This window comes from Hyperoodon ampullatus (assembly GCF_949752795.1).
Source record: "Hyperoodon ampullatus genome assembly, chromosome: 4".
NCBI classification, from domain to species: domain Eukaryota; kingdom Metazoa; phylum Chordata; class Mammalia; order Artiodactyla; family Ziphiidae; genus Hyperoodon; species Hyperoodon ampullatus.
Window position 1 is genome coordinate 41655758 of NC_136917.1, and position 19696 is coordinate 41675453.

Sequence of the window (19696 nt, forward strand, 5' to 3'; positions counted from 1 at the left end):
AGTCCAGAACAGGCACCACCTGGGAAGCTTTGTTAGTGTCAGGACTGGCACTGTGAACAAAGCAGCAAAGAGACAGGAGGAGACCTCTCAGCTCTAACTCCAGCCATCTGGGATTTCCTTCAAATCTCCACCTTCCCAACTGCTTCCTGTCTGCAAATCCCTCATCTTCACGGAGCACAAAATCCCAGAATCGCAGGATGATACCGCAATGAATCAACCAAGAACAGGAGGAGATGGGAACGCTGAGACAAGGAGACCCGCACGCCTATTTCCCTGCTTGCCTCATAAAGTCCTCCCCAGACTGTTCCTGCCTAGAATTCAGCCCCACCAGGTCTGCGCTCACCCTCACCCCTGCTAGTTGTGAACAAATAAAGATGAATATACTTGCAGTTGTTTCTGCCTGGATTTCACTGCTGCCTCTGTTATCTCCATGCTTCTTGCTTTTCTGATTTGGGGAACACTCTTCTATCTGCTTTTGCTCACTAGTCCTCTTAGAAGTAGGACACAGGCAAGAACACTCACCTTGGACCCATAGAGGTAATAAGGCTGGACGTTGGCGGGTTTATCTCTTTGCGGTTCTTGGGTGAAAGGAATGGCAGTTCGGACAAAACTAGTAGAAGAAAAGAGATGGGGCAGGAGTTACCTGGGTCCTAATATTATTCTTCACGGGACTTGATATAGCGGGAGCCCTTCCTGATCAGGTGCAACCACACTGTTTCTTAGGCCGTGGCCTATACAGGTACTTCTGACAGACTCCCGGTTAACTCCTGTCTCCTTTTCATAGATGGGAACACTGTAATCCAGGTTCACAGGCTCGACTCTGGGCTTGCAGCTGCTCAGAAGTGGTCAAGAAAGTCGAGAACAGGGTGGGCCTGAAAACAGCCTTCTCCAGGGCTTGGACCCTCCGTCCTCAGTTTGGTTTCCTCAAGAGTAAAGTGCTGCAAACTCTTTCTATAAAGGCCCAGATAGTAAATATGTTCCGCTTTGCCAGCCAGATGGTCTCTGTCACAACTACTCAACTCTGCTGTAGCATAGAAGCACCCATAAACATGCTCATAAACCATAAATGAGTGAGCATGGATGGCAGAGTTCCAATAAAACTTTGTGAATTTCAAATAATTTCTACTTGTCACCAAGTTATAATTCTTTGGATTTTTTCCCTAGCCATCTCAAAATATCAATACCATTCTTAGCTCACAGGCTGAACAAAAAGAGCTGGCAACTAGAGGTGCCTCGTGGGCTGGAGTGTGCAGATCTCTGCACAAGAGGATTGAAAAGTCCCAAATCTTTAGAGAACCGGAAGTCCATCTTGCTAAGTGTGTGGCTTCCTCCCAGACCCTTCCGTGACTCTGGCACAAACTTATTCTATGCTGGCCGTGAGCCAGGCCCTGATGACACTGAGAGGGCTCATCTGGAGGAGACAGCTGGCTGCTTCTACCGCCACCCCCACTCTGCTTTGCACAGAGACTCCCTTACCGGTTGGTGGACCCATTGTAGCAGTAGTTGGGGAGGAAGTCGAAGTTCAGCTCCCAGAAGACGTGCAGGGTGATGCGGCCGTAGGGGGCAGACACATTGTGATTGGCCTCCCGGAACATGGCATCGAAGCTGTCCAGGGTCATGTGCTTACACAGCAGCCGGTGTGTGAGCCGATTGATCTCCAGCAGCCACTCCAGCTCCTGCCCAGAGAGAGAGCCCGCGGCTGCTGAGGACTCACACACGCACCTTGCACGCAGACACCATTATCTGACAGATGCCTTTCATGCAGGTGAGGGCCCCTCAGACAACTTTATAACGGCCAGCATGGGACTAGGACCGCTACAGTAGTAGGCGACATTCCCTTCTTCTGAGTGAAGGAAGTACCAGACCATGCCCAGGGAGGCTGCATGCCTGCCCACAGAAGGGGACCACAGACCATGTGCAAATCCCTTGTCTGCACCCCCCTGGGTAGAAAAGCATGACTACTTGCTCTCTAGTTTCTAGGTTAGTAAGGAAAAAGCTTGTCCCTCAGAGTTGCAAGTAAAGTAAAAGAAAGTTGTGAACATCCATCCATCACCAGAGGCACTATCTCCACCCTGCAGAAAGCAATGAAAAGAGCTACCACCTACTAAGTACTTACAATTAGGTTGGACCATGTGAAACTACTGTTTTTTAGGTCAAACACCATTTAATGTTAGTAATGTTTTATGGTTCAGTCTAATACATGCCAAGCAGTATTCTAAGCACTTTATATGTGTTAACTCACTTCATGCTCAAAAACCCCTATAAGGTCAGCATGATGGCTGTTCTTACTGTATACATATAGAAACTAGGCTTTAAGAAGTGCAGTAACTTGGCTTCAAATCCAGAAAGCTGGGCTCCAAAGTTCACATTCTTAACAGTTGTATCCTATAGACATTTAAAAAACAGCTGGGGGCAGAACGTTCCCTCATCTGGACTCCTCTTGTGCCCCTCAGTCACACAGGGTTTGGTTACACATGTTGGCAAAGGTTTGGCTGCAAGCTATGGACGATGGACGTGCATGAGCTGTGGGCCCTGGTCGTTTGGAATCCAACCTTCAGGCAGAGAACAGGAGCAGAGTGGATAATATCTGGACAGAGCAGGTCACTGCACTTGCTAGGAAGTAAAACAGACAAAATACTTTGGGCTGGCTTTAGTTCCTTGCTGTACTGCTATCAAAGAGAATCAAAGCACAGTCCTGGGCAGAAAGCATCTCTGTGATGCTCTAGGACACTCCTATACTGTAGTGGTTAAGCCATCTTTTGAGATGGGTATGACTGCCCCTGTTTCAGAGGGGAAAACCGAGGCTCAGAGGGGTGAAGTAACTCGCTCAGGGTCATAGAGTGAATACAGAACAGGGCTTAGGATGTGATCCCAGGTCTTCTGACTCAAATCACGTGTGTTTGGCCCCTGTGACACGGCTGCCTGGAATAAAGAAGCAACGACTGAGAAAGCCCTTTGAAAAGTAAAGATGGCTTTACAACGTAAAAGCTAAAAGAACGTCGGCAAAGGCAGTTCCCCGGAGTGTGGCCGGGTGGTGGGATGGTCAGAGGGCCAGCTGTAAGAGCTGGGCCTTGGAGCCCAGTTGTCTACAGTCATAGGAGGTGGCCTCACACCAGAGATTCAATTTTATTCTCATCAGCCACAAGACCCCTCTGACTCTGGTTGGGGTCCAGAGTGTGGTAGGCCCAGACCACGCTTCCAATCTTGGAGCTTCGTCTCCCTGAAACTCAGATTCTGTGGCTCTAAATTGGGGCAAAATACTGTATCAAAGCTTGCAACCTTAACTGGCTGCAGGTAAGTGAGACAAGCAGGGGGGAGGAGGGAGCCCCAGGCTGGGCTGTCCGTGGCAAATTGGAGAGCCGCTGCCAGATAAAGGTGGAGCGGCTACTTCACGCCATCTGATTATTTGTTGCTACGTCGGAATGGGGCTTAGTGATGGCAGGTCTTGCCGTCTCTTGAAAGAAGGCCAAAATCTGGACTGTAATTCTGGAATGGTAGCTGGAAGAATACGTTTCCAGTCACTGTGCACCTTGAAGTAAACGAAGGGTGGAAATACAGAATCAGCTGTCTGCTTCCATCTCTTGGGGCCTAGCTAGCTGGATGGCATTTTTGTTCCTCTTCACTTAGGGTGGGTAAGTAAGTAAGTAAAAGTAAGTAAGTAAGTAAATAAATAAATGCAATGAATGCGCATGATTTTATTTCTAAGATCACTGAGTCCCTCAGCACATGGAGGTGCCGTTACCATGAAGAGAGCTACAGATGAGGAACCGGGATTGAACAATTCCTGTTCTAAGGTTTTGTGATTTTAACGGCCTCACAGATGTGCATCAGAGACTGAAGGAGAGGGTGCTCACCTCCGCTGATATGGGGGTGCTGGAAATGTAGGTCCACTTCTTCCGCCATGCCCCAGGAGTTTTTATTATGTAATGCAAACTGTGTTTTGCTTCAGCCCTGTACTTCCAGCCTTTCAATCAGAAGAGGGCACTTGCCTGAGGGATGCAGGGCTCAGTGCATCAAGGCACAGAGGTTTAGAAGGCCACAGGGGTGGTCCAGGTGCCTTCTGAGAGGATGTCGGCTCTCTATACTAAAGCCGGTTTACTGGGGGGCAACACAGAGAAGCAGCACTGGGGAAACAAAACACCCAAACGGGCAACTTCTGTGAAGTAGTGGAAAGGGCTTTTCCACGGGAACCAGAAAACTTGAGTGTCAGCCGCACTTGGCCATTAAACCAGCTCTGCAGTCCAGGCGGGCCAGGAGAATAGGGGTCTCAAACTCAGGCACAGCAAGGCCTGGTAGGTCATGCCATGAATGAATCGTGCCACAGGGCCTGCGGCAAACCCAGGAGAGCCCAGCCCAGCCGATGGGAAAGTCTAGTCATTTCTAGGCAATTGCTGCTATCTGGGAAGGCTGGTCTGAGGTTGCCAGAGCTTCTGCAGTTTTATTTGAATTCTTCCAAGTGTTAAGTGTTGGCTCCAAATTTCAAATATGCTTCACAGCCTAAACAAAACACAGCCTGCAGGCTGCCAGCTCTCAACTTTGGCATCAGATCCCTCTGAGAATCTACTTGCTCAGCTGCGTATGATTAGGGCCACCAACCAATGAAATCTCTGCAACCCTCCCAACTGGGCATCAAGCCACCCCCTCCCCTATCTCAAGATGGAGCTTCTAAGGTGGAGGGAAGGGCTGAGGGCAGCATATCCCTTGCTTTGTTTCTCAGAAGAGGCAGAAGTCTTCTCAGCCAAGGCAGTGGGGGCCTCCTGACCCCACAGGAGAGAGCACCCTTGGGCTCTCCTCTTCATGGGCTTCATGGTAAGTGGCTACTCTCCTGGGGGATGTTGCCCTCACCTGACAAACACAGGCTTTCACTGTTTGTTTTGATTTTGTTCCCAGCTAAAAGAACATTCAGTGCCTTTCAAGGGCTGGGAAGAGGCCACAGATACCCACACACAACCCCAAACCAGTTTCTCCATAAGATACGCTCATTCATTACTGGAAAACTAGAAGATACAGATAAACAAAGAAGATAAAAACAAAAATCCCATCTCTTGGAGATAATCACTGCTAACATTTGGCAAAGAAAAATATTTCTTTTTTTTTTTTTTTTTTTTTTTGCTGTACGCGAGCCTCTCACTGTTGTGGCCTCTCCCGTTGCGGAGCACAGCCTCCGGACGCGCAGGCTCAGCGGCCATGGCTCATGGGCCCAGCCGCTCCGCTGCATGCGGGATCTTCCCGGACCGGGGCACGAACCCGTGACCCCTGCATCGGCAGGCGGACTCTCAACCACTGCGCCACCAGGGAAGCCCAAGAAAAATATTTCTTAAAGTAGATCTCCCAGAAGAACTTGTGCTATATCATAGTCTCTCAAAGTCAGTGACCCAGTACTTCGATGGGCAGTTGGGTCAAGTTCTCTTGGAAATGCTTCTGAGAATCTACCCTGAGAGCACCTCATTTGTAGCTCAAAATTTCTATGTTCCTCTCTTTTTTCATAAGCTATTTTCATTAAGTGCAAGAAACTATGCAAAGCTCTTTCCAGGCAGTATCTCATTTCACCCTTTTGACAAGTCTATGAGGTGGATTCTAATATTTCCTCCAGTGCACTACAGGCTTGCAGTATAAGATAAGCAACTCACCCAAGATCACCCAGCTAGTTAAGTGGCGGGGCCAGGACTGGGACCCCAAGGTCTTTCTGATGCTAGAGTCCTAGTTCTTAGTCCCTTTTTCTTTCTTTCTTTCTTTTTCTATTTAATTTTTTTAACTTATTTTTTAGCTGCACTGGGTCTTTGTTGCTGCACGTGGGCCTTTTCTAGTGGGGGTGAGTGGAGGGGCTACATTTTGCTGCGGTGTGCAGGCTTCTCATCGCGGTGGCTTCTCTTGTTACTAGGCATGCGGGCCTCAGTAGTTGCAGCGCACAGGCTTAGTTGCTCTGTGGCATGTGGGATCTTCCTGGAACAGGGATCGAACCCATGTCCCCTGCATTGACAGGGGGATTCTTAACCACTGCACCATCAGGGAAGTCCCAGTCCCTTTTTAAAAAACCACTTTGTCCATTAAAAAACAAAACAAAACCCTTTTTATTTTGAAATAATTTTTGACTTACAGTAAAGCTGTGAAAACTGCAGACTTCCTGCATATTCCTGACCCAGTTTCTCCAATGTTAACCTCTTACATAAGTTACCTAAAGTAGGAAACTAACATTGGTACAATTCTATGAACTAAATGACAGACCTTATTCAAATTCACCATTTTTTTTTCCATTTTAGGGTTCAATCCAGAATCCCACATTGCACTGAGTTGTCATGTCTCCTTAGTCTTTTCCAATCTCTAACAGATTTCAGTATCTCTTTGCCTTTTATGATATGGATGCTTTTGAAAAGCACTGTTCATTTTTTTGTGTGTGTGTGGTATGCGGGCCTGTCACTGTTGTGGCCTCTCCCATTGCAGAGCACAGGCTCCGGACGCGCAGGCTCAGCGGCCATGGCTCACGGGCCTAGCCGCTCTGCGGCATGTGGGATCTTCCCGGATGGGGACACAAGCCTGTGTCCCCTGCACTGGCAGGTGGACTCTCAACCACTGTGCCACCAGGGAAGCCCGCATTGTTCATTTTTGAATGCCATTTGATTTGGGTTTATCTGATATATTCTCATGATTAGATTGAGATTATGCATTATGCATACATATCAGGGGATACATGAATATACCTTATTTCTGGTGATATTAACCTTTCATGCTTGGTTAAGATGGTGTCTGCTACAAATGGATAAAGAAGAGGTGGCACGTATATACAATGGAATGTTACTCAGCCATAAAAAGAAACGGAATTGAGTTATTTGTAGTGAGGTGGATGGACCTAGAGTCTGTCATACAGAGTGAAGTAAGTCAGAAACAGAAAAACAAATACCATATGCTAACACATATATATGGAATCTAAAAAAAAAAAAAAGGTTCTGAAGAACCTAGGGGCAGAACAGGAATAAAGACACAGACGTAGAGAGTGGACTTAAGGACACGGGGAGAGGGAAGGGTAAGCTGGGATGAAGTGAGAGAGTGGCACGGACATATATACACTACCAAATGTAAAATAGATAGCTAGTGGGAAGCAGCCGCATAGCACAGGGAGATCAGCTCAGTGCTTTGTGACCACCTAGAGGGGTGGGATAGGGAGGGTGGGAGGGAGAGGCAAGAGGGAGGGGATATGGGGATATATGTACACATATAGCTGATTCACTTTGTTATACAGTAGAAACTAACACAACATTGTAAAGCAATTATACTCCAATAAAGATGTTAAAGAAAAAGAGAAAACATAAATATAATAAAAAGTATTCTGCAGAAAAAAAAAGATGGTGTCTGCTAGATTTCCCCATTGTAAAATTAGTATTCTTCCCTTTGCAGTTAATAAATATCTTGAAGGAGATAATTCGAGACTATGTAAGAATGCTTTTTCTTCTCTAAGTATTTTTAAAATTTTTGAGTAATTTTAAAACTTTGGTGAAATACAGATGACATAAAATTTACCATTTTAACCCTTTTAAAATGTACCTGTGGCATTAGATACATTCATATTGTTGTTCCACCATCACCACTATCCACCTCCAGAACTTCTTAATCTCCCCAACTGAACCTCTGTACCCATTAAGCACTAACTCCCTATTCCTTGGCAAACACCATTGTACTTTCTGTCTCTATAAATCTCACTATTCTAGAAACCTCATAATAAGGAGAATAATAAAATACTCTTCACAAAGTTCTGCCCGCTAATTTTAGCATCTGTTACTGGATCTTGCCTGCAACCATTACTACTGTGGTGTTCTAATGGTGATTTTCTACTTCTCTCATTCCTTCTACTCATCTGCTTTTGAAGCGTTAAAAGCTTCCTTTGATTCACCAAAAGACTGATCAATCAAGTTATTCTAATTCTTGGAAAGACTTAGCAGAGAGTAGTTCAAATTGCTGATTAATAAAAGAAGGTAGCAGGCCTGTCCCATGCTTGTGCATCAGGAACAACTATATAATTTGCATGTCCCAGCACAAAATGAAAATGTGGGGACCTTTGTTAGAAGATGATTAAGAATTCCAAGATGGTGACACCAAAGCATTAAACCAGTCAAGAGCCTCTGTGGGCTCTATACTACTGCACACCCACGAAGCTGACGCTGCTGTGTAACCTTCCCTAGTTTGTTAGGACCACCCAGCTACTTTCTGGAGCTGTAGAATCCTAAAGGACAAGAAGCTGTGCCCCAGGGCTGGCCATTTCTAGAGATTTCAAGATCCCCCCTCCACTCCCATTCTCTAGGCAACCAGGAAGGTAAGATTATTCTTACTCTTTTTAAATCTTTTTTTTTCCCTGTCTCATTCAGATGAGAAAGAGACACATTGCTTCTCTGTAACTAGCTCAGAACGAGGCTAACAACAACCCCCAATGAGGCTTCTAGTCTGAGGAGTCCCAGAGCAGAACTCACAAGGGCCCCCATCTCTTACCACGATGGAGGTCAGGTCCTCACTCTCAAAGCGGCTGATGGCCTGGTCCAAGGATTTATACATGGCGGCAGAGATGCGCTGGGTAATGAGTCTGTTCAAGTCAATTGATCTACCCAACAGCTGCACGGAAGAGAGAGAGACAGAGGGAGAGATACAAGGTTACTTAAAGTTTGTTTGCACAAGCACAGGACAACTAAATGCAATGCATTGATAGGAAATTGTACTAAAATCATGAAGAACATGACCAGGACAAATAGGGACTCTATGAAGAAAATAGTATTATTAAATTTCCTGAGTATGATAATTCTATTTGGATGATGAAAGAATGTCCTTGTTCTTAGGAGATACATGCTGAGGTATCAGCGGTAAAGTGTCATGTATCTCCAACTTACTCTCAAAAGGCTAAGAAAAAAGTACGTATATTAAAATATATATTTTATTATAGTGGGTAGGCCAAAAAGTTCATTTGGTATTTTTCTGTAAGATGTTACGAACATTTTGGTCAACCTAATATTTATATATAAATATGTTTTTAAAATTATATATACTATAAACATATATTTAAACTACACTTACTATATTTATGAGAGAGAAAAAACACATACATGAGTAAAAGAAAGTGAATCAAATGTGGTTAAAATATGAATAATCATGAATCTGGCTACAAAATATATCTGTGTGTTTACTGTGTTATTCTTTGATGAACACAGATGTCAAAATCCTGAACAAAATACCAGCAAACAGAATCCAACAGCACATTAAAAGGCTCATACACCATGATCAAGTGGGATTTATCCCAGGGATGCAAGGATTCTTCAATATACCCAAATCAATGTGATACACCTCATTAACAAATTAAGGAATAAAAACCATATGATCACCTCAATAGATGCAGAAAAAGCTTTTGACAAAATGCAACACCCATTTATGATAAAAACTCTCCAGAAAATGGGCATAGAGGGAACGTACCTCAACATAATAAAGGCCATATATGACAAACCCACAGCAAGCATCATACTCAATGGTGAAACACTGAAAGCACTTCCACTAAGATCAGGAACAAGACAAGGATGTCCACTCTCACCACTCTTATTCAATATAGTTTTGGAAGTTTTAGCCACAGCAGTCAGAGGAGAAAAAGAAATAAAAGGAATCCAAATTGGAAAAGAAGATGTAAAACTGTCACTGTTTGCCGATGACATGATACTATACACAGAAAATCCTAAAGATGCCACCAGAAAACTACTAGTGCTAATCAATGAATTTGGTAAGGTTGCAGGATATAAAATGAATGCACAGGAATCTCTGGCATTCCTATAGACCAACAATGAAAAATCAGAAAGAGAAATTAAGGAAACACTCCCATTTACCACTGCAACAAAAAGAGTAAAATACCTAGGAATAAACCTGCCTCAGGAGGCGAAAGAAGTGTACTCAGAAAACTATAAAACAGTGATGAAACAAATCAAAGATGACATAAACAGATGGAGAAATATACCATGTTCTTGGATTGGAAGAATCAATATGGTGAAAATGATCAGACTACCCAAAGCAATCTACAGATTCAATGCAATCCCTATCAAACTACCAATGGCATTCTTCACAGAATTAGAACAAAAAATTTTACAATTGATATGGAAACACAAAAGACCCCGAATAGGCAAAGAAATCTTGAGAAAGAAAAACGGAGTTGGAGGAATCAGGCTCCCCGACTTCAAACTGTACCACAAAGCTACAGTAATCAAGACAGTATGATACTGGCACAAAAAGAGAAATATAGATCAATGCTACAAGACAGAATACCCAGAGATAAACCCACACAAATAGGGGCACCTAATTTACAACAAAGGAGGCAAGAACATACAATGGAGAAAAGACAGCCTCTTCAATAAGTGGTGCTGGGCCACCAAACCAGCTTTACAACAAATGCTAAAGGAACTTCTCTAGGCAGAAAACACAAGAGAAGGAAAACACCTACAATAAAAAACCCAAAACAATTAAGAAAATGGTAATAGGAGCATACATATCGATAATATCCTTAAATGTAAATGGATTAAATGCTCCAACCAGAAGACGTAGACTGGCTGAATGGATACAAAAACAAGATCCATATATATGCTGTCTACAAGAGACCCACTTCAGACCTAGGGACACATACAGACTAAAAGTGAGGTGATGGAAAAAGATATTCCATGCAAATGGAAATCAAAAGAAAGCTGGAGTAGCAATTATCATATCAGACAAAATACACTTTAAAATAAAGACTATTACAAGAGACAAAGAAGGACACTACATAATGATCAAGGGATCAATCCAAGAAGAAGGTATAACAATTTTAACTATTTATGCACCCAACATAGGAGCACCTCAATATATAAGGCAAATGCTAACAGCCATAAAAGGAGAAATCGACAGTAACACAATCATAGTAGGGGACTTTAACACCCCACTTTCACCAATGGACAGATCATCCAAAATGAAAATAAATAAGGAAACACAAGCTTTAAATGATACATTAAACAAGATGGACTTAATTGATATTTATAGGACATTCCATCCAAAATAACAGAATACACTTTCTTCTCAAGTGCTCATGGAACATTCTCCAGGATAGATCATATCTTGGGTCACAAATCAAGCCTTGGTAAATTTAAGAAAATTGAAATCATATCAAGTATCTCTTCCGACCACAATGCCATGAGACTAAATATCAATTACAGGAAAAAAATCTGTGAAAAATACAAACACATGGAGGCTAAACAACAGACTACTAAATAACCAAGAGATCACGGAAGAAATCAAAGAGGAAATCAAAAAATACCTAGAAAGAAATGACAATCTAAACACCACGACCCAAAACCTATAGGATGCAGCAAAAGCAGTTCTAAGAGGGAAGTTTATAGCAATACAATCCTACCTCAAGAAACAGGAAACATCTCAAATAAACAACTGAACCTTACACCTAAAGCAATTAGAGAAAGAAGAACAAAAAACCCCCAGTTAGCAGAAGGAAAGAAATCAGAAAGATCAGATCAGAAATAAATGAAAAAGAAATGAAGGAAACAATAGCAAAGATCAATAAAACTAAAAGCTGGTTCTTTGAGAAGATAAACAAAATTGATAAACCACTAGCCAGACTCATCAAGAAAAAAGGGAGAAGATTCAAATCAGTAGAATCAGAAATGAAAAAGGAGAAGTAACAACTGACACTGCAGAAATACAAAGGATCCTGAGGGATTACCACAAGCAACTATATGCCAATAAAATGGACAACCTGGAAGAAATGGACAAATTCTTAGAAAAAGCACAACCTCCTGAGACTGAATCAGGAGGAAATAGAACATATAAACAGACCAATCACAAGCACTGAAGTTGAAACTGTGATTAAAAATCTTCCAACAAACAAAAGCCCAGGACCAGATGGATTCACAGGTGAATTCTATCAAACATTTAGAGAAGAGCTCACACCTATCCTTCTCAAACTCTTCCAAAATATAGCAGAGGGAGGAACACTCCCAAACTTATTCTACGAGGCCACCATCACCCTGATACCAAAACCAGACAAAGATGTCACAAAAAAAGAAAACTACAGACCAATATCACTGATGAACATAGATGCAAAGATCCTCGACAAAATACTAGCAAACAAAATCCAAAGCACATTAAAAGGATCATACACCATGATCAAGTGGGGTTTATCCCAGGAATGCAAGGATTCTTCAATATACGTAAATCAATCAATGTGATAAACCATATTAACAAATTGAAGGATAAAAACCATATGATCATCTCAATAGATGCAGAAAAAGCTTTCAACAAAATTCAATACCCATTTATGATAAAAAACCCTCCAGAAAGTAGCCATAGAGGGAACTTACCTCAACACAGTAAAGGCCATATATGACAAACCCACAGCCAACATCGTTCTCAATGGTGAAAAACTGAAACCATTTCCACTAAGATCAGGAATAAGACAAGGTTGTCCACTTTCAACACTATTATTCAACATAGTTTTGGAAGTTTTAGCAATCAGAGAAGAAAAAGAAATAAAAGGAATCCATATCGGAAAAGAAGAAGTAAAACTGTCATTGTTTGCAGATGACATGATACCACACTTAGAGAATCCCAAAGATGCTATCAGAAAACTACTAGAACTAATCAATGAATTTGGTAAAGTTGCAGGATACAAAACTAATGCTCAGAAATCTCTTGCATTCCTATACACTGATGATGAAAAATCAGAAAGAGAAATAAGGAAACACTCCCATTTACCACTGAAACCAAAAGAACAAAATACCTAGGAATAAACCTACCTAAGGAGACAAAAAACCTGTATGCAGAAAACTATAAGACACTGATGAAAGAAATTAAAGATGCTACAAACAGATGGAAAGATATACCATGTTCTTTGACTGGAAGAATCAACATTGTGAAAATCACTGTATACCCAAAGCAATCTACAGATTCAATGCAATCCCTATCAAACTACCAATGGCATTTTTTACAGAACTAGAACAGAAAATTTCAGTTTGTATGGAAACACAACAGACCCTGAATAGCCAAAGCAATCTTGAGAAAGAAAAACAGAGCTGGAGGAATCAGGCTCCCTGACTTCAGACTATGCTACAAAGCTACAGTAATCAAGACAGTATGCGACTGGCACAAAAACAGAATATACATCAATGGAACAGGATAGAAAGCCCAGAGATAAACCCACACACATATGGTCAGCTTATCTTTGATACAGAAGGCAAGAATATACAATGGAGAAAAGACAGCCTCTTCAATAAGTGGTGCTGGGAAAACTGGACAGCTACATGTAAAAGAATGAAATTAGAACACACCCTAACACCATACACAAAAATAAACTCAAAATGGATTAAAGGGGCTTCCCTGGTGGCGCAGTAGTTGAGAGTCCGCCTGCCGATGCAGGGGACACGGGTTCGTGCCCTGGTCCGGGAAGATCCCACATGCCGCAGAGCGGCTGGGCCCGTGGGGCCGTGGGCCCGTGGGGCCATGGCCGCTGAGTCTGCGCATCCGGAGCTTGTGCTCCGCAACGGGAGAGGCCACAACAGTGAGAGGCCCGCATACCGCAAAAAAAAAAAAAAGGATTAAAGGCCTTGGTGTAAGGCCAGACACTATAAAACTCTCAGAGGAAAACATAGGCAGAACACTAGATGACATACATCACAGCAAGATTCTTTTTGACCCACCTACTAGAGAAATGGAAATAAAAATAAAAATAAACAAATGGGACCTAATGAAACTTAAAAAGCTTTTGCACAGCAAAGGAAACCATAAACAAGACAGAAAGACAACCCTCAAAATGGGAGAAAATACTTGCAAATGAAGCAACTGAGAAAGGATTAATCTCCAAAATTTACAAGCAGCTCATACAGCTCAATAACAAAAAAACAAACAACCCAATCCAAAAATGGGGAGAAGACCTAAATAGACATTTCTCCAAAGAAGATATACAGATTGACAACAAACACATGAAAGGATGCTCAACATCACTAATCATTAGAGAAATGCAAATCAAAACTACAATGAGGTATCACTTCACGCAGGTCAGAATGGCCATTATTAAAAAATCTAGAACCAATAAATGCTGGCAAGAGTGTAGTGAAAAGGGAACCCTCCTGCACTGCTGGTGGGAATGTAAATTGATACAACCACTATGGAAAACAGTATGGCAGTTCCTTCAAAAACTAAAAATAGAACTGCCATATGACCCAGCAATCCCACTACTGGGCATATACCCTGAGAAAACCATAATTTAAATAGAGACATGTACCACGATGTTCATGGCAGCACTATTTACAATAGCCAGGACATGGAACCAACCTAAATGTCTATCGACAGATGAATGGATAAAGAAGATGTGGCATATATATACAATGGAATATTACTCAGCCATAAAAAGAAACGAAACTGAGTTATTTGTAGTGAGGTGGATGGACCTAGAGTCTGTCATACAGAGTGAAGTCAGTCAGAAAGAGAAAAACAAATACCATATGCTAACACATTTATATGGAATCTAAAGAAAAAAAAAAGGTACTGATGAACCTAGTTGCAGGGCAGGAATAAAGAGGTAGACACAGAAAATTGACTTGAGGACATGGGGTGGGAGGGCGAAGCTGGGGCAAAGTGAGAGTAGCTTTGACATATATACACTACTGAATGTAATACAGTTAGCTAGTGGGAAGCAGCAGCATAGCACAGGGAGATCAGCTCGGTGCTTTGCAATGACCTAGAGGGGTGGGACAGGGAGGATGGGAGGGAGGGGATATGGGGACATGTGTAGCATATGGCTGATTCACTTTGTTGTGCAACAGGAACACAGTATTGTGAAGCAATTATACTCCAATAAAGATATATTAAAAAAGAAGTTGAGGAAAAATACGATGCATTCAGACTGTAGGAAGAGGCTCAGGACACACTCTGGTACCCCATGCACTGCTGACATCCTGAATCTACCCTTGAAGTTCTTCCTGTATCCGTCCTGTGCCCCAGTTCAGAGTCACCAGGGAGAAGCAGTCCCCGCAGCGAGGGCCTACCGTGTACCTTTATGGGGATGAATTTAAAAGCACGAGGAGAAGGGCTGACTACAGGCTGGAAAATATAGCTTAGGATAATTTCCACTGGGGTACACTTGGGCATTACTGCAGATGGTACATAGATAGCAATAAACATTTATTTGTACCTGTTGTGTGCACTGCACTTTGCTAGGTGCCCAAGGGTTATTCTCAACTATTTTATTTTTTTCTGCTTCCCTTTTGGGAGAGATTTTCCACCAACTGACTAAGGCTCCTTAGAGCACACACAGAGCCCTCAGGTTTAATGTCCTGTGACTAATTCTAGCTGCACTGGTAACTGATAGCTGTAATCTTCTGAGAGGCTGAAGGAAAAACTCTCTTTGAGCCCTTACTGTTGGCAGAGGTGAAAATGTTTTTTCCTCTTATGATTCTCCATTTCTCTTAGATTTCTCAGAGCAATGGGAATATCCAGGGTTTCCAGGGTAAATCCTCTCCTCTTTATCCAGGGCATCTTCTCAGTCTCAGCCCTGCTTCCCTTCACCCAAGTCTTCTCCACAAACACGTGAACCACCGGATAAGCACACAGAGGTCACAGCATGAAGGCCATTTCAACACTGTGTGGCTGACAGCAGGGCTTGGGAGTAGGATGCAAGGTCTGCTGGAGCATCTCTTATTTTTGTCTGCCAGGCTCACGTGAACATCTTTAAGCAGGGATATGTTTCTAGCTCCTGGCAGAATTTCCTCTACATCTGGGGTCAAATGTTAACAGAGACTAACTCCATAAAAACAAACCATAATGGGCCCTGTTCAGGGGTAGATTTACCCATTTCTGAACATTAGTCCCGACTGAAGGAGGTGGGCTGCAGCTTATGATGGGAGGACAAAGGTGGCCGCTACTCATCAGAGGTGAATGGCAGCTGGGCTGAGAAGCCTAGAACTTGAACCAAAGGAAGCCCAATGCCTCTTGACTGTAAGATTCTGAGGGGGTGTTATATCCATGGTCAGCAGCCCACACGGGGCAATACCCAGGGAAGATGGTAAGCAGTCCTGATTTCCAATGTCTAGGCTAACGTCACAGTTCCTCTCTCCTGCCCATTCCACCTTTCACCATACCTGGACGTGTCTCTGCTTCAACAGCGTTTCGTAGCGGTTGGATGGTGGGTATGGAATGATGACTCCATAATTCTTACATTCAGCCCTAAAACGTTTATCCAACAGGACACTGGAAGGGATAAAAGTGAAATAAGGCCAGTAAACATGACGGTGAATGGTGATCAATCACCCAGCCATGTGTATTTCAAACCACAGGATCTACTCATGACGTGCTATCTAATATATTTTAAATATTTTTTTCTGATCTAGAGCAAAGTTCTTCTAATTTTTTTCAGCCCAAAAAGCTCAATATGTGAAATAGAATTTCCGCGTTAAAGACACGCAACACAGAAGTTGAGATGCTTTCTTGCTTTTATTCATTCACCATAAAAGCAATTGAGTCCCTGCTTAGTATATCCCAGGAAACATTCTAGGTACCAAGGATACAAAGTTCTTGTCCTTATGGAGCTTATGTTCTAGTAAAGAGAGACTGATAATAAATAGGCAGAGGAATAAAATAATTTCAGATAATAGTAAATACCTGCATAGTATTTACTATTCACCAGGCATACACGTACATGTGGAGAGTCATTTTTAATCTCACAACAATCCCATGAATTAGATGTTCTATTATGACCTTTTACACTGAGCCAGGGATTGCAGAGTAATAAGTGCTCTGAAAATAATAAAACAGGATCATTTGGTGTTAGGAGGTCAGGGAAAGCCTCTCTAAAGAGGTTCTGTTGGACAGAGACCTAAACGCTAACAATGGAAAGATCTGGGGGAAGAATCTTTCAGGCATGATTAGCTTGGTACGTTGAGAAAAAGGAAAAATGGTCAGTGTAGATAAGGGGCAGGAGAGTATGGTGCAAAAATGAATTTATAAAGTTAGTCTAGGGGCCAGACCATGTGGGATGATATAAGCCACAGTAAGGAGGTTAGATGTTTTCTAGATGTAATTGAAGCCACGGAAAGTTTTTAAGCAGGAAAGTGACATCATCTAAATCTACACTGTCCAATACATTAGCCACCCACCAGGTGAGCCTACTGAGCACCTGAAACGTGGCGGGTCCAAGCTGAGATGTGCTATTAGTATAAAATACACACTAGATGTTGAAGACTTAGGAAAAAAACATGGAAAACTATTTCCTTAATAACTTTTTATTGGTTACATGTTGAAATTATAATATTTTAGATATAATGGATTATATAAAATATAGTATTAAATTAATTTTTAAAATATGGCTACTAAAACATTCACAATTACATCTGTGACCCAACATTGGTGATTGCATTATATTTCTGATGGACAGCAATGATCTAGACCACTCTGTCCCTCCTGTGCTCTGTGACTCTCCCAACTTCTCGCTATCTCCCCCAACTTCCCGTATCTTTGACAAACCACAGATCTTATAAGGAGGGATATAGATTAAGATTCCTACTTCAGATAATGAGATTTTGTAAATTAAATACATAGAGGACCCAGGGTTTGACAAGTCTGAGTTTGTTTACACAGACAATGGACCAGCATACTTGAAAAGTATCTTAGAGAAGCTGGAAGTCCAGCTCACTGTTAGAACCCCATGCAATTCAATCCAGACACTTGTGAAGTGACTCCTTTGTGAAAGGCTGTGTTCTCTGCGCTTTCCCTGAAACCCTATGCATATGCTTTCTATAGTTTACATCCTTAAGAGCCATTCACTTCATTTAATGCACATTCTGTGTTAACAGACACTTGTGCATCTGTATACCACCTCCTGTCTGAAATACATCAGAACAACTCAAGTTGTTGAAAGCAAAACAAAGCAAATTTTTATTGTAGGGAGAAAAAGTAACAATCCTTGAAATTACTGGTTGGTACATTTGGATTTCCAATAAAAAGGGAAATATCTCTATCTCTATCTATCTATCTATCTATGTAGGCAGGGTTTTTTTGACCAGTACTATTATGGGTTCCTCAAACCCAGGAATTCTCAGGGGTCTAAATCAACCCATACTGACAATACCAATGAGCCTGTAAAACGTGACATGCCCAGACCTCTCCTCTTCCTTGGCCTTCTGTCTGGCCTTCATACTCCCATTCTTGCTCACCTCCAATCCATTCTCTACAGTTTAATGTTTTTAAAAGATCAAACTTCTAAAAATAAAAATCAAACTGGGACGCTGTCATACTTTGGAAACTATCCCGTGGTGTTCCACTTCTCCTAGGACAAATGCCTACAAGGCTGCAAGACCTGGGCCCTGCCTACCTGCCCAGCTTTACCATGCAGCCTGCCCACTCTGTGATCCGTGAATGAGACATTTACGTGTACTAATTCACATTAATCCTCTCAACAGCCCTACGAAGTAGAAGTAGGCATGCTCTTCATCTTATGCTTCTGCCACAGGGACTCTGCACAAGTAGTTTGTTTTGCCCGCAATTTCTAGCCCTACTCTTCACCCAGTTTTACTTAATCAAGTCCTATCAACTTCAGATGTGAACTCAAATGTTACTTTCTCAGGATAGCCCTTCCAGTTACCCAACGCAAAGACTAGTTCAGGTTTAACCGTCATATATTCCCATTAGCTTGTCCTTCGTAGGAACCTCCCTTGCCACTGTGCATTCAGTAGTTTTTAGGAATGTCTGTTTTCCTCACTAGACTGTAAGCTCCATGAGATCTAGCACCACATCTGCCTATTTTCCTTTCTCCTACATTCTAGCACCAAATCCAGGCCCACAGAATCACTCAGATTTCCTTAGGTCCTAAAGGAGAAGGGAGGTTTTGCAACAGAGAACCTTGCCTTCCAGGTGGCAATCTTAGGAAGCTTTGCTGCACATATCCCTGGGGCTCTCATACCTGCCAGCCATTGCTTTGTAGTAAGCAAAGATCTGGTCCGCCAGCTTGTAGACAAACTGATCAAAACACAGGTTCACCTGGTGAAGAAGAAGCAGGAAATGTCAATAGTGTCTGTCCGGCTTTATTAGAGAAATTTCAGCAACTGAAGGGGGCAGTGGTGCAGGACTGCCTGAAGTGTGAGGTGAAGCAAGATGCTTTGCAGGAAAAAAAAAAAAGAAGATTCTGTGGCCAACTAAGTTTGGGAAGTCTGGTCCCTTGCTCTCAAGGTCCTCAACCAGGCACAAAGAAAGCAAAATTCAAAAAGCTGTTGAGGGGCTTCCCTGGTGGCGCAGTGGTTGAGAATCTGCCTGCTAATGCAGGGGACACGGGTTCGAGCCCTGGTCTGGGAGGATCCCACATGCCACGGAGCAACTAGGCCCGTGAGCCACAACTACTGAGCCTGCGCGTCTGGAGCCTGTGCTCTGCAACAAGAGAGGCCGCGAGAGTGAGAGGTCCGCGCACTGCGATGAAGAGTGGCCCCCGCTTGCCACAACTAGAGAAAGCCCTCGCAGAGAAATGAAGACCCCACACAGCAAAAATAAATAAATTAATTAATAAACTCCTACCCCCAACATCTTAAAAAAAAAAAAAAGCTGTTGAGGAACCACTGTCCCCACTGGTCCCCTCCTGGCTGTTACAAGGTGCCTGCCCAGGGGGAATGCCACAGATTGGGCTTCACATCCTATAAGTACACATATCAGTCCCCTCATC

At 42.7% G+C, this 19696-nt stretch overlaps 1 protein-coding gene across 5 annotated transcripts in view; it reads right to left on the bottom strand.

Annotated features, from left to right (window-relative positions):
• The window catches only part of CYFIP2 (cytoplasmic FMR1 interacting protein 2), a gene marked incomplete at its 5' end in the record, with an annotated part of 114963 nt that overhangs the window by 51786 nt on the left and 43481 nt on the right, over positions 1–19696 (bottom strand). For all 5 annotated transcript variants that reach the window (XM_079701926.1, XM_079701925.1, XM_079701927.1 and 2 more), the window contains 5 exons: positions 523–610; positions 1477–1676; positions 8479–8598; positions 16131–16239; positions 18947–19023. In XM_079701926.1, the coding sequence (XP_079558052.1) occupies positions 523–610; positions 1477–1676; positions 8479–8598; positions 16131–16239; positions 18947–19023 (594 nt within the window). The remainder of the gene's footprint in view (positions 1–522; positions 611–1476; positions 1677–8478; positions 8599–16130; positions 16240–18946; positions 19024–19696) is intronic.